The following is a 14,226-nucleotide window of genomic DNA, read 5'->3' as shown; positions in this document are numbered from 1 at the left end:
GTTGTCGTTGATACTGACTGCCGCTATTGGACCGCCAGTTAATACAAAGTAATCGATTTTGCGATTCGACCGCCCTCCCACTCCAGCAAAACTTGAATATTAAATACAGCAACGCACAGTAGCGCCAACGGCGCGAAATTTCAAAATAGAAATTTAACAATTTCATTAAAATTTATATACATCAAAAATTATATTAGACTACAAAATATATTCGGAAATTTTTATTTTCGTCAATAATTTATCAATTATTTTCATTACTTGCGCGGTAAATTTAAATATTTTCAAAATAAATTATTAGAAATTGGGGAAAACTAAAAATCGTATGTCAAAATAAAATGGCGGCAGAGTATGATAGAGAATTATTTAAAAAATTAAAAAAAAACACTTGAGTGTTTGAACAAACCTTGGTGGGGAAATAATATGCAGAAGGGTGTCCTTATACACTTGGAGATTTGATTTAAATTGCTCCAAGTGTATTGCAGCTAAAAAACGTCACTTAACTGCTATTTCCCACCAGACGATGCCAGATGATTTTGCTCAGGAACTTGGAAGTCATCAGCACCAGCAATTCGCTTCACTTTACACTAACACTGAACACTAAATACTACACTAGTACTAAACAATCAAAACTTCATTACACCATAAATACTTTGCATAATTTAAATTAACAAAAGATAAATTAAATAATCACTGCACAATTTTACGCGACTTAACTGCAATACTGTGTTCGATTCAAACGTAAAGAAGAAACTGGACTACCAGTGCCGTTGTCGTTGGTACTGACTGCCGCTATTGGACCGTTAGTTGAAACAAAGCAATCGATTTTGCGAATCATTAGGATACCAACAAAAAGCGCGGGAAACCTAACATTCAAACTTACTTTATTCCCAAACAACTATATCTGTATACATACATATATATATATATACCAAACAAAAACATGTTTGCACGCATTATGGTTACGATGAATGAATAAAATAATAAAATTACACATAAAAAATAAAAGAATAATAAATAATTAAATATGTTTTCGCAATATCGCGATATGATAATTAATAAAGATGAAGAAGGTCTCAAAGGATTGATCGAAAAGTCAAACGCATCTCAGGTAATTTTGAGGTTACACATATAAATTTATGACGCTAAAAATAGCCAATCCCTGACAATTTTATTATTTTTAATTACAAAGTTAGTTGTCATTGGAAAAATTTCTAAAAAATATCCACAGTAAAATTCAAAAAATTCTTCCTATGGATTTTTAAAAATAATTTCCTGTCAGTATTTACTTTGTTCGTTTAAAATAAATGAATTCTTCCTCTGACTACTTCTAGTGTCATATTTATATTTGAATGAAATTTATTGATAATAATTATTGTATTTAAATTATAGCTCGCAGAATTAATTTTACCTCGGATTAGTCACGACGACGCGCCAAAAATTCTAGACGAAATATTAAATTACATACCAAGCTCCGAAGCCGGTCAGACAACGCGTCGAAAATTTGTCGAGGGTGTTCTGAAAACAATTAAAAAGTCACAAATAACTGGATCCCATGCTAATTCACTGGTGAATCGTATCGTTCAAGACTTTCCCAAGTATTCTAAACTGCAACTAGTTAAATTGGTTGACTATTGTTTGAGTAGTATTCGAAATAATGATGACGATTTTTATTCATGGAAAGATATATTGCCGTTGTTGCTGCAAGTCTTGGAAGACGAGAAATATATCAATTATAAAGGTAATTTTATTTTCTTTATATTGCACCTCAGATTACCCTAGCGAATGTCATCGAGACCTGGGTCTCATGACAACGGGCCACGACAGTGATCGCAGAAACAGCATATCTGCTTTAGTTGGTCTGTGAAAAACTTTTTTTCATCAGACTGACCAAAGTTTTATGATATTTTTTTTTACACGGGATGTTACTAAAAAAATTAATCATCATTTTTTCAAAATTATAAACTTGACGGGAACATCACAGTACATACTATGATATTTTGAGCAGGAAACTGATCTGAGATACAAAAAAAAAAGAAGATATTTTTGTGATTTTTTTTCCAGAGTACCTTCTATATCAAGGGGAGAGACAAGTCATCTCAAAAAAAGTCTATGCCGTAGGCAGGATTATAACTGCCTCATCTGAAATGAAAAAACCAAAAAAATTTCTTGAGTACATAAGTTTGATGGATTTGAACGCAGGAATACACAAAATATTCATTTTTGAATTTTTGGTAAAGGTGGAATCAAAAAACCTGATTTTTGCCAAAAATTCTTCCTTTTGTTTAATTAAAAAATAAGTAGTTATTGAAAAAAAAAATCCTTCGTTCAGATCTAAGATAAGCTTATGTACTAAAGAAATCTTTTTGGTTTTTGAATTTTAGATGAGGCAGTCATGAGTTATCCTGACTACGGCATCGAGACTTTTTTGAGGTGACTCGTCTCTCCCCTCTACCACTGGCTTATTTTTCAAAATTTTTTAATGAAAATTTAGCAGAATATTTTTGAAATGATGCTTAATAATGTCACAAATTTTAAGAATTTTAATAAAGAAGGTATTCTAAAAAAAAAATCTCAAAAATATTCTCTTATTTCCCTTCTTAATATTCAGTATTTAATTTTTTTTAGGTTCCGAACTAACGGGCACACAGTACAAATCTCAAATAGTTAGATCAATCTGCAACCAGCCATGGGATCCAACAATTTTGACACCTCTGACAAAAATGTTCAGCGAAATTCCCATGGAGTCAGTAGACCACACTCTGGTAATTCGCGCGATTTGCGACAAAGTACCGGAAATAAATTACAATGAGATTCCGCCTTTGGTCCACCAGTTGCTGAAGCTAAGCAAGAACCAGGATTGCAAGCTGGTGATAAATACTCTGCAGCAGTATTTTTCAAACCTCTACGCTCAAGCCCCTGATGAGAGTCCCAGCGTTTTCGAGAGCGCCTGCGAAAGCATCGGACAAGTTGCCATAAAAGATGTCCAGGACACCGAGAGCACGGTGCTCTATCACATCCGCCAGTCGGTTTCCTTGAACCACTCAAGTCTCAAAGATTTCCTACGTAATCTCAAGGTGATAACAAACGCGCCCGAGTATATTCTTAATCCCTTTCCGATGTCCGTCTTGCTGCTAGTGACTGACATCTACGAAGACCAGATATTTGACATAATAAAACTTGCACTCGCGCGCAAGATCCAAGATGACGAGAAACGTAAATCAGTCCACTGGCTACGGGAGATCCTGCCTTCAAATCTGCAGCCTATGGACATAATAAATCAGATCATTGACAACAGCACCAAAGACCGGCATCTAGTTCTCCGTGGGCTAGTGGATCTTGCTTTCGTGCTCTTGGAAACAAAGTCAAAGCTCCAGGATACCGAGGAAGATTCTCTTCATGACATCGGGAATAAAATTCTGCAGAAATTGATTAAAAAACGACACGAAATAGGTTCCACTGTCTTGCAAAGTCTCACGAAAAAAATAATAGCCGGCGGCACCGTCGTCACCCAGTTCACCGAGTGCTTGTCATACATGTGCCGGAAGATGACCTTGATAGTCCTGGACTCCCAGGTCTGGATCACGACACTCTTGGAACAGCTCCTGTCAATTCCCGGAGAGTCAGCGACCCAAGTTCTGCTGGCAACTCTCCCTCTGATTCGGGTGTCCACCAGCATTCGCGATACCCTGGTGCTCATTTTACGGAAAGCGCTGTACCGGAAAGGAGTCCAGACTCGACAGATGGCAATAACCGGGTTCCTACAATTCCTCATGAACCTCAAGATCACGCCGTTCAGTCTCAGCCAGACATCAACCAGCACCACGTCTAGCACCAGCTCCAGTTCTATGTTCACCCAGGCAACGATTGAACGCGGTAGCCAGCGACCTAATCCGCGACACAACGCAGCTTTTTGCCATGAGATCTTGAGCATCCTGGCGCGCTGCTTGTGCCACCAAGCGGAAGTGCGACAGCATTTGTACAAAGGTCTCTGCGCGGCTGTTTCCATGAATCCTGAGCTTGCTGAGCACGTAATCGACATGCTGATGTCACATTTTCTTGAGTACTACGAAACAGACGAAGCTATCAAGCCCGCGATCAAATTCAACGCCTGCTGCAATATCAACGGATCCGACGCGATTCTGGTTGAGCCCATCGGGGATTTATTATTCGCTTTGCAAAAAATTTACTGTGAGGTTGCGCACAAAGAACTGGCTTCCATTGACAAGCTGAGCATAATCTTGGAGTCGCTGAGCCGCAGAATGGCAATCACGGAACTGGAAGACTTGAACCTGGATGACAATACCGATTTGCTGGCCGATATTCCTAAAGCGCAGCAAAAAGTTCACTCGCTGAAATTAATTATTGTCGTGCTGGAGACTTTGATCGCTTATAGAATAAACTCATGGTCGCCGCACGGCCAAAATATCCCACAGAATATCACCAGTTTGTTCAAATCTATGATGGAAATGGTGAACTTCAGTAAGAAAGTGACAAAACCCAAAAAGGCTGAAGGCAAAAATAAAAAGGACAAGAACCCAAATGACACGACGTTTAAAAAACCTCGTGGACGTCAGTCGAACATCAAATTACTGCCCACGATAATGGACATTCAGACGATGCGCAAGATGATTTGCTTGCTGTATGATGACCAGGTCGCCTGGGCGACCAAGGAACAAGCGGCGGTGCTGAAGAAGAGGATCGAGTTGCATTACTACGCGCTCAAAACTTGTGTACAGATTTTTAATGCAACCAAACAGCTGCCTGTTTACGAGCGTAAGAAACACCAGGATAAATTTATCAAAGATTATATTGACATGGGGGAAATTATTTACAAGAAGATTATTTGCGACTTTGATACTGTGAGAGCTTTTGATGAAGAGACGGCCATTTCGGGGTTGGAATGCTTCAGGGAATTGTGCGACTTGATGGCCACTACTTTCAGTAATGACCTCGATGCGTTTTTTACTAAAATATGTAATTGTTATTGATATTATTATTTTATTTTGTTGCTGGAGATATGGAAGCTTGTGATTGACTTTTTTTTAGGCGGAGATGGAGTAAATTTAATCACGAAAGTGAGCAAGTTGATTTCGACGCTCCAAGTTTTGATCCAGACATACTACGATGAGGAATTGGGGGAACAGGAAACAACGAGAAAAATTCCGCTGACATTATTTGAGATTATTGCGGTTCTGATTAATAAAATATCATTTAATAATACAAAATTGGATAAGGTAATTAGATATATATATATATATATATATATATATATATATATATATATATATATATATATATATATATATATATTTTATTATTTAAACTTTGGGTTTGAAATTAAATTATTGATACAGTTTTAATTACTATGAGTTTCTATTAAACCATCAATGAATGCTTCTATATTTTCTATACTTTTCTAATTATCAATGAAATTCGATAAATATCCTAGTGATTTTTAGTATCTATTAAAAAAAAATTGGAATTTTTTTTAATTCCATTAAATATTTAGTGAATAATTCTGCGAGGTTGCTAATTATTTATGGAATTTTTAGACGATTGGAATTAATTTTTTAATGTCTATTGAAATCGACTAATTTTATCTTTTTTTTTTATTAAAAAAATAATGTATAGCTTCATTACTTTTCAAATTATTCATTGACTTTAATAGAAATTTTCCAATAAATCATTTTAAAAAAATTTCAATCAATTGATTTTTAACAGAGGTCCATTTAAAAATTAATGGACAGTTCTATTACTTTCCATGATTACCTTTGATAGAATTTTTTACGAAATTTCAATTCATCTAAATAATTTTTCTGTTATTTTATAAATTTTGGTTCTATTAAAAAATAATTAATATATCTATCACTCTTCCATCATCCATTAACTTCAATGAAAAATCATAACAAAAAATTTCAAATTCCATTAAAAATAATAAATATTTAAAAAAAATTTTTAAATAAATAATTAATTTTAAAAAATAATTAATTATTTTATTTTATAATATTTAAAAAAATGGGTTATTATGACATAAGTAATTTTTTTTTACAGATATTTGAATGGCTAAGAGAAATGTCCAAGTCAAATAAAACACTGGATCCATCAATCGCTGTAATAATATTGCAATTAATGACATTTATCGAAGAACATGATATGGACTACGGAAAAACATTAGACGAAATGAGTCTGGAGTTGTGTAAAAAACAAGGGACCATTGACACCTCGGTGCAAAATGTCACCGCAGTCTATACGATAATAAATGAAAACACGATAACCCAAACCCACACGGTGTTCAGTAACGCGTTGAAAAATAAATTAAATAACGCGGCCTGGGCACTAGGAAGACTCAAAGCCGAGCAGACTATCGCCAACACGAGTCCTGTCGTCGACGAGTTGTATCGCGAGCAAATAAAAAACAAAGAACGCTGTCTCTGCAAGCAATTGTTGTATACCATAAGCACACTTGAGTACGTAGCAAATGTTGCCATCAGTCCGGGACCCAATACCGAGATGACATTCAAAAATCTTCATCAGCTCTACAGTATTATAAATGCGCTGACTAAATATTTTACCAGCAAATCAACTCAGCAGAACCCAGCGTTTCAACATGTCAGATTTACTCAGCTCGTTGAGTTAGCGGGCAAAGGACTTAAAACAACTTTTTATAACTTGATAACTTATATGGAGGAAAATCAACACGGTGGTCGAAAAGCTGATGGTCAAGCGTTGAGAAATAAAGTTTTGAAGGAAACTAAATTTATTCCAAAAGTTGTCTATGAAGTTGAACAATTTCAAAAAGAAATTTTGGCACTTAGTAAAAAAACTGGGGTACGTTTTATAATTATTCATTTTTTTATTTATTCATTATTTATTTTTTTTTTTTTGTTTATTTTTGGCAAAAGGTATTTTGATAATTGGGTCAGTAAAAAAATAATTCGAACTAATGACGACAGATTTCAGTAAAAATGTTTTTTTTTTTTTTTTTTAATAAATTTGAAATAAAAAATTTTTTCAAATAAATGAATTGTTTAATTCGTGAATTTTTTTGAATAAAAATTTTGATAATTGGGTCTAAAAAAAACTTGTACTGATTACGGTACAGATTTCAGTAAAAATAATAAATTTTTTTTTTTTTTTTTAATTAATTTGAAAGATTTTTTGTCAAAGAATTGGTTGGGTTCTTGAGTAAAAGTATCTTGATAATTGGGAGAGTGAACAAAAAATTTATACTGATAATCCGCAACGGGGCTTAATAAAAAAATTTTTCAAAAAATCTCAACTAAATTTAATTGATAAATATAAATAATTAACCACAAACTATTTAAGTATTTAATTAAATAAAATTTATTTATTCTAGATACATTTGGAGACGCATATAAAACACAGTATTACCCGCGACTTTAGAATAAAACAACCAGAGTTAGTTGAAGGACTCGAAAGATTAGACATTACTCAAGTATTTATTTATTTGTATCACTTAATTAGCAATTGCTTATTTATTAATTAAAATATATAAATTTACAATGAATTATTCTCTAGATGATGTCACAAAATACAACACGCGACCAAACTTCACAGCGACATATTCCGCTCGACTCGTCGGACCTATCAGATGTTGAGGAAAGTGATTCTACGGATTACAATCAACCTTCAAAAAGACCAAGACGGGACTCGTCTTAATTTAAATAATAATGATAATCGTTACTTCCAGTCAATACAATTATTTATAAATCAAGTTAAAGTAATCAAAATATTTAATTTTATATTAATCATCAATATACTAATTTTTTTTTTTCTAGATATTTTTGTACTTCGTTACTAAAGTTGAGTTTAATAAATAATTATATTTAATTAAATATTTTAAGCGACAAAGTCAAGTGGTCTATTGAACCCGCCTTTACGATTCATATACTGACGATATTTTCTTTTTAAAATAACATGAACAGCACCAGCATCATTGCCTTCAACTTTTTTCCCTTTTGTTGTATCAAAGCCGCAAAATCCCATAATCTTCATCATGTCTTGTTCTTCTGGAGTCTTGCCTTGTAAATCAGCTTCTGTAATTTTAAAAAAAAATAACATTACTTAGAAAATTATAAAATAATAAAAGGATTTAAAGAAACCATGAGAGTATGGAGAATAGGGAAAGAGGAGAGACGATCATGTGCCCTATGGATGCGACAATAAAAGAAAAACTTAGCTAGTGGGTGAAATAAATTTTTGTTACCATGGAAGGAGGAAATATATATGAAGTAATTAATGTACTTGAGGAAGAAGCAGATACTATTTAATTACAGTGACAAATTGGAAAACAGTAGAGAAAGAGAAAGTTGAGGAGATAACTAGTGAGGAAAAGAACTACACTATTTAAATAAAAAGAAGTAAATTAAGCTGATCAGGAAAGACGTCATACCTTAATTTAAAAATTTAAAATAATAATTATTTACCAGATATATTAGGCCGTTCAGCAGCAACAACTTTATGTTTAGGCTTTGGACGATCACGATCACGAGATCTTGATCTACTGTATGACCTTCTATGTCTTTCACGTTCACGATCACGATCTCGTGATTTAACTCTGTCTCTTTCACCTGATCTATTAACAAATAAATAAATAGTTATAATTAATAACGATAATTAAATATCTAATTCAATTCTAAATAAATTTTAAAAAATCATCAGTTTTATTTCTCATTTAAATTCGAATTTATGATAAAAAAAAAAAACAATTTAAAAAACATCTTATTGTAATTTTAAAAAATTTACCTGCGACGACGTTCCCTAGAACGTCTTCGACGTCTATCTCTATCACGTTCCCGTGATCTATCTCTCGAGCGATCTCTTCTTCTAGGTGAAGGTGTCCGACTTCTTCCCATTTTATTTATAAAATTACCAGCTAATTATTTTGTTTTATTTATTTATTTATTTTATAATAAATAACAACTGGGCGACATAAAACGTGCAGTAGACGTCAACTTTAAACAAACATAAATTATCTAGGTTAGAAAACTTCCAGAGATAGAAATTACTTTTACAGACATAATAAGTTATACCGCAACGGCACCAAACGGCGAATGGGGTACGAAATGTATAGAACAGGTGTGATAATAGACTCTGGACCAAGTCATTTCAAGGAAATGGATTTAAAAAAAAATATTGTAGTATGAGACAGTAACTTGAATACATTTTGGCACATGACACTCCAAGGTTGTTAGCTAACCAACGAAAAGAAGGAGCAAAAAAAAGAGCGCGAAAAAAAAAAGATTACTTTGTGAGACGGCAATATTTAAAATGTAAAAATTACTGCGCAGCGCCAAAATGTAATTTTTGTAGTTGTATATAGATGTCAGCACGTCTAGTTCAATCTCAATTTTTTGACAAAAGGAAACAATAAATAAATAAATAAAATGTTTTGAACAATGAAGTTTATTATAAATAATTTAATTATTAATTCATTGTCATTATTATTACTATTATTATTTATAACAAATATAAGGATTGTAAAAGCAACGAATAAAAGTTATGACCAGTTAGAATATTATCCAAAAGGTCCATTGGTTAAATGTCATTTTCTGTAAGTAATTTTATTTAATTATTTATTTATCAAGTTATTGATAATATGACACTCGAGTCAGCTGACGTTTGATAATTTTTGGATTTTTTTAGAAATGATAAATTATAAAAAACATAATATTTTTAAAAATTGCACTGGTAAATTTTTTATTTTTCTACATGTGCATATTTTTTATTTTTTTATTTTTGCAATTAATTTGTTGGAAAAAAAATCCGAAATTTTTAATTGTTTTCTAACCTGAGGATCATGTTGATTATTTATAAATTAATTTAATTGTAATTACAGGCCTATTGAATTTATTGAATGCGAGGAACCATTCGATCACAAAGGAAACAAGACAGCTAAAATAGAAGCTGGATTTGGATGTGTCAAAGTACGTTGGTAATTTAATTTAAACTAGTAACCTAATTAGTACTTGTCTCTAATTAATTTATTCAATTTTTTATAAAAATGTTATTTTAAGAAGTGATAATCTCACGAGTAGCAAAGACAACTTTAAGATGTCTTTGAAATGCACAAGACTAATTTTTTTTGTCTTTTTTGAAAATTTGTAATTTACTTGGTGTCAAGTCTTCTAAACAGATATTTTTTCGGTGACATAAATTTCTAATTGTTTTGTCAAAATTTTGGTGCGTGGATCTCTCCATAAATTAGTAAATCTGTCATATCATTAATTTTTGAAAGAAAAAAAAATTTTTTTGTTTTGTTTAAAATAAAATTCGACTTCTAATACTAAAAAAATAAAACTACTTTTTTTTTAACACCGCGAAAAATTATGAGTCTGAATGACGATACTGAAATTAGCAGACAGTTAAAAATTTTAGAATTTTTGTTCCAATGTTTTTATATTAAAAAAAACATTAAAAATAAAAATATGCACATGTAGAAAATTTAATAAACTATAGGTGCAATTTTTTCAAATATTTTTTTAAAAATAATTTATTGTTAAAAAAAAAATCCAAAAATTATTAGACGTCGGCTAGCTTCAGTATCATGCTACATTCATACTCGTGAAATACTTTAACATCGCTTCCGGTGTTAACACTGTATTTGGTGTTAAAAAATACACCATGTCCGGTGTTTAACTTTACACAAATAATTTTAACACCAGGATAGCGTAGACTTACACAGTTTTTTTTACAGTTTGATGAAAATTAATTTTACATCGAAATTTATTAAATAAATTTATTAATTATCTTAAGTACTTAATTACGACTCACTTAAGATTAATTATTAATAAATAAATAAATTTATTTTAGTTTGGAGGTACACGTTACGAAGACGTAGAAAAAACAAATGTCTCATGTACAGTATTACCAGACATTGAATGCTACGGACCAAGAAAATTTTTGCGAGACGGAGTGCCATGTGTTAAATATTCCGGACACTACTTCACCTTGACTCTACTCTACAGCATCCTCCTGGGATTCTTAGGCATGGACCGTTTCTGTCTCGGACAAACGGGTACCGCGGTAGGAAAACTCCTGACCCTCGGTGGTCTAGGAGTCTGGTGGGTAATCGACATAATTTTACTCGTCACCAACTCACTGCTACCCGAAGACGGCAGCAACTGGAACCCTTACGTCTAATAATTTATAAATTAAATTAAAAAAAAAATGTACATAAATAAATTTTCTAAGTCAATAAAAATTTATTAAATTTTTTATAAATAATAATAACACTTTTATTTAATTTAATTCATAATCATCCGGGTGATAGAGTTCCGTTAACAGACGGTAGACATACGATGGTGCATTTCCGCCCCTAAAAATAATTATTTAATTAATTAATTGGTTAATTATTAGTGTATTTGAATCGTTTATTTGAGAAACCCCATAAGTCAAGAAAACAAAATTTTTCAGGAAACACAAAAAAGATTTTTCTGGAAAAACTTGCCATTGAAATAATAAATAAATAATTGAAGAGAATAATTTTAGCGTCTCTGAAAAATATTAAAACTGGAAAAATTCAATTTTTTAATTGAAACTACTTAAAAAAATTATTTAAAGTTGATTGTATTATGGGGTTTCTCAACCAAACAGAAGAAAAAGTTATAAAATCATTGTTAATTTAAATACTGAAACTCAGAAATTACAAAAAAATAATTAATTCCAGTATTTTAATTAATCACATTATTTATTTATTTATTATTTTTTTTTTTCCAAAAAAGCGCGAATTTCAAATAAAAAAGAAAAAATTATTTCTATAAAACTAAAACTGCATATGTTTATTTGAAAAACCCCATAAGTCATTGACTTATGGGGTTTCTCAATAAAGTAAAATTTCTGTCACCCCGTTAATTGTTTTTTAAACACTGATTTGATGAATATTTTTATTAATTTCTATGGGGGACATCCAAAAAATCCAAAAATGCAAAAACCCAATTTCGAAAAAACATGACTTATGGGGTTTCTCAAATAAACAAATCATTTATATAACTTACGTATTTGTTATAAATAAATTAACAAGTTCTGGAGGTACATAGTCGTAAACAGGATTGTGCGCTTGAATTATTTCCATCAATGGGGCATTATTGCCATCAATAACACCCTGAATCGGAGCGATGTGTTTATTAAAACCGTCTTGCTCGTACGAACATAAATAACGAGGTGATAATTTATACAGAGGCAGCAGTACCATTACTGGTACCGAGTAATGTTTAGCTGCTTGCGCTACTGTACGTGATCCCGTGATAGCTTTTAATCCACCATTAGCCATCACAGTGTTGGTGCCAATAATAACTTTATTAACACGTGACATCATTGCAAATATTGAGACGTCTGATATTAATGTCGTTTTTATTTTATGCTTCGCCAAATTTGCCGCCATTTCATGTCCCTTTAATAATAAAATTAATTAATTAACTTTATTATTTATTCATGTTCAGGCAGTTCATAATACGCTCGCACTTATGGGGAGGTCTAAGGAAACGTGACGTTCGTAGCTCATCAAATAATTTTTCAAATTTTTATCTCGGTTTTTAAAATTTAAATTTTTGAATTGCAAATAATAAATATTTTAGTATATAGAAATTTTTTTGCTATGGGAGAGTCGCAGAAAATGTGACGAAGGGCAGAGGGGAGGGGAAAAGTCTAAAAAGAAAAATTTTGCCTGACGTAATTAAGAACGGCCTGAGGATTAATTTGTAATAATAAAAAAATTAATTACTCCTAAAAATGGCGCGCCTTCAGCAATAATGACTTCAAACGCACGTGTTTCCGCGGCTTTTTTAAAAAATTCTTCAACTATTTTAGATTTACCCAGTGTCATTATTATTTCATTTGAATGTATATGTTCTGACGCTTGCTGTGTTATATTTTCTGAGCTAAAAATAAATAAGCACATTATTAATTAATACATATAAGTCATATATAAATTACAATAAATACCAGGTCTCTAGTTCGACTTCAAACTCATTAATGTGATCAATCAAGGCAGACTTTAGCGAAGGAACCGGAGTATTGAAATCAATATCGCGGTCGCCGGATGTCAAAATTTTATGGAGCGACTCCTGGCCATCGGATTCGTCGGGTTTGTTTTTTATCTCGGACGTGTATTCCTCGCGGATAATTTGGAGTATCCTTCGGACCATGTTGCCTATAGATGCTTCCAGTGGTACTGCATTGATAATATATTTGCCGTTGAACACTATCAGGTCCATAAGTTCTTTAGCGGTCCTCCATTCTTTATTGCTTATTATTTCTTTAAGTGTTTTTATTGTTTCCACAACAATATTATATGTACCCGTAAGTTTCCTAAGTTGGTTTAAAAGATCATTAGTAATTAAAAATTTTTTAATTATTAAATTCAGTACTTAAAAATATGATTCTGAAGTTAACAGACAATTAAGAATTTTTTGATTTTTTTTTTTTCAACAAATCATTAAAGAAAAAAAAAAAAACTAAAAATATGCACATGTAGGAAATTTAAAAAACTATAAGTTCAATATTTTTTTTTTCATTTTTGACTTGACATTAATTATTAATTTAATTTAAATATTATTTGTATAAAAGAAATTTTAATTAATTTGATTATGATACTAAAGTTAGCCGACGTCTCATAATTTTTGAATTTTTTTCAAAATGATAAATTTAAAAAAAAATATTTGGAAAAATTGCACTTAGAGTTTTTGTAATTTTCTACATGTGCATATTTTTAATTTTTTTTTTTCTGGCAAATAATTTGCTAAAAAAAAAATATAAACTTTTTAATTGTCGTCTAACTTCAGGATCATAATTAATTAATTAATTTTAAAAATAACATATTGTTTAAATTTATAACCTGAGTTTTAAAAAGTTTTTTGTAAACTAAATTAATATTAATATCAACAATAAATAAGTATATATGATATATATATTAAATTAATTATAAAATAACAAAAAAATATGATGACATACTCATATTTAATATTTTTAATTAATAATAAAGCACTTTCATGAATATTATCTTTATCTTCCACCATTTTTAAATTATTTAAATTATATTATATATTAAATATAAATATTTATAGTCTATCACTTTATTAAAAATATCACGTATAAATATATCAAAATCTCAATCAATTTATATATTTTTTTTATAAAACTAATTTTTAGTTAAAAATAAATTTCATCATTCGTTGGCGATTGTCAACTGCTGCCATCTTTTTTCGG

At 31.0% G+C, this 14,226-nt stretch overlaps 4 protein-coding genes across 4 annotated transcripts; 2 read left to right on the top strand and 2 right to left on the bottom strand.

Annotated features, from left to right (window-relative positions):
• The first annotated feature begins 908 nt into the window (after window positions 1–908).
• LOC103579385 (Fanconi anemia group I protein) lies at window positions 909–7,693 on the top strand. The gene is made up of 7 exons (XM_008560765.3): window positions 909–1,108; window positions 1,390–1,738; window positions 2,626–4,974; window positions 5,047–5,234; window positions 6,052–6,828; window positions 7,358–7,456; window positions 7,540–7,693. Exons 1-7 carry the CDS (start codon window positions 1,025–1,027, stop codon window positions 7,678–7,680), a joined length of 3,987 nt encoding a protein of 1,328 aa, XP_008558987.1. The 5' UTR covers window positions 909–1,024; the 3' UTR covers window positions 7,681–7,693.
• A 162-nt stretch (window positions 7,694–7,855) lies between these two features.
• Window positions 7,856–9,231, bottom strand: LOC103579386 (U4/U6.U5 small nuclear ribonucleoprotein 27 kDa protein). The gene is made up of 4 exons (XM_008560767.2): window positions 9,054–9,231; window positions 8,767–8,975; window positions 8,448–8,596; window positions 7,856–8,057 (listed from the first exon to the last, which is right to left on the bottom strand). Exons 2-4 carry the CDS (start codon window positions 8,874–8,876, stop codon window positions 7,861–7,863), a joined length of 456 nt encoding a protein of 151 aa, XP_008558989.1. The 5' UTR covers window positions 8,877–8,975; window positions 9,054–9,231; the 3' UTR covers window positions 7,856–7,860.
• Window positions 9,232–9,354: 123 nt separating this feature from the next.
• LOC103579391 (TM2 domain-containing protein CG11103) lies at window positions 9,355–11,244 on the top strand. Its single transcript, XM_008560774.3, has 3 exons — window positions 9,355–9,574; window positions 9,860–9,947; window positions 10,834–11,244. Exons 1-3 carry the CDS (start codon window positions 9,420–9,422, stop codon window positions 11,161–11,163), a joined length of 573 nt encoding a protein of 190 aa, XP_008558996.1. The 5' UTR covers window positions 9,355–9,419; the 3' UTR covers window positions 11,164–11,244.
• On the bottom strand, window positions 11,202–14,200 carry LOC103579390 (translation initiation factor eIF-2B subunit beta). Its single transcript, XM_008560772.2, has 5 exons — window positions 13,972–14,200; window positions 12,964–13,329; window positions 12,743–12,899; window positions 12,018–12,412; window positions 11,202–11,338 (listed from the first exon to the last, which is right to left on the bottom strand). Exons 1-5 carry the CDS (start codon window positions 14,034–14,036, stop codon window positions 11,263–11,265), a joined length of 1,059 nt encoding a protein of 352 aa, XP_008558994.1. The 5' UTR covers window positions 14,037–14,200; the 3' UTR covers window positions 11,202–11,262.
• Between the last annotated feature and the right edge of the window lie 26 nt (window positions 14,201–14,226).

The sequence above is a fragment of the Microplitis demolitor genome, chromosome 5 (assembly GCF_026212275.2).
Source record: "Microplitis demolitor isolate Queensland-Clemson2020A chromosome 5, iyMicDemo2.1a, whole genome shotgun sequence".
In the NCBI taxonomy this organism is placed as follows: domain Eukaryota; kingdom Metazoa; phylum Arthropoda; class Insecta; order Hymenoptera; family Braconidae; genus Microplitis; species Microplitis demolitor.
This window is presented reverse-complemented; position numbering and strand designations above follow the sequence as displayed.

Bases quoted from the DNA above. Each gene is read 5' to 3' on its own strand.
- LOC103579386 (XM_008560767.2), bottom strand. From the start codon at position 8,876: ATGGGAAGAAGTCGGACACCTTCACCTAGAAGAAGAGATCGCTCGAGA. The intron at 8,597-8,766 runs GTAAATTTTTTA...ATTTGTTAATAG, and splicing joins TCTAGGGAACGTCGTCGCAG to ATCAGGTGAAAGAGACAGAG. The intron at 8,058-8,447 runs GTAAATAATTAT...TTAAAATTACAG, and splicing joins TGAACGGCCTAATATATCTG to AAGCTGATTTACAAGGCAAG.
- LOC103579391 (XM_008560774.3), top strand. From the start codon at position 9,420: ATGAAGTTTATTATAAATAATTTAATTATTAATTCATTGTCATTATTA. The intron at 9,575-9,859 runs GTAAGTAATTTT...TTGTAATTACAG, and splicing joins TTGGTTAAATGTCATTTTCT to GCCTATTGAATTTATTGAAT. The intron at 9,948-10,833 runs GTACGTTGGTAA...AATTTATTTTAG, and splicing joins CTGGATTTGGATGTGTCAAA to TTTGGAGGTACACGTTACGA.
- LOC103579390 (XM_008560772.2), bottom strand. From the start codon at position 14,036: ATGGTGGAAGATAAAGATAATATTCATGAAAGTGCTTTATTATTAATT. The intron at 12,900-12,963 runs GTATTTATTGTA...ATTTATTTTTAG, and splicing joins GAAGTCGAACTAGAGACCTG to CTCAGAAAATATAACACAGC. The intron at 11,339-12,017 runs GTAAGTTATATA...AATTATTTTTAG, and splicing joins AATTTATTTATAACAAATAC to GGGCGGAAATGCACCATCGT.
- LOC103579385 (XM_008560765.3), top strand. From the start codon at position 1,025: ATGTTTTCGCAATATCGCGATATGATAATTAATAAAGATGAAGAAGGT. The intron at 1,739-2,625 runs GTAATTTTATTT...AATTTTTTTTAG, and splicing joins GAAATATATCAATTATAAAG to GTTCCGAACTAACGGGCACA. The intron at 4,975-5,046 runs GTAATTGTTATT...ACTTTTTTTTAG, and splicing joins TGCGTTTTTTACTAAAATAT to GCGGAGATGGAGTAAATTTA.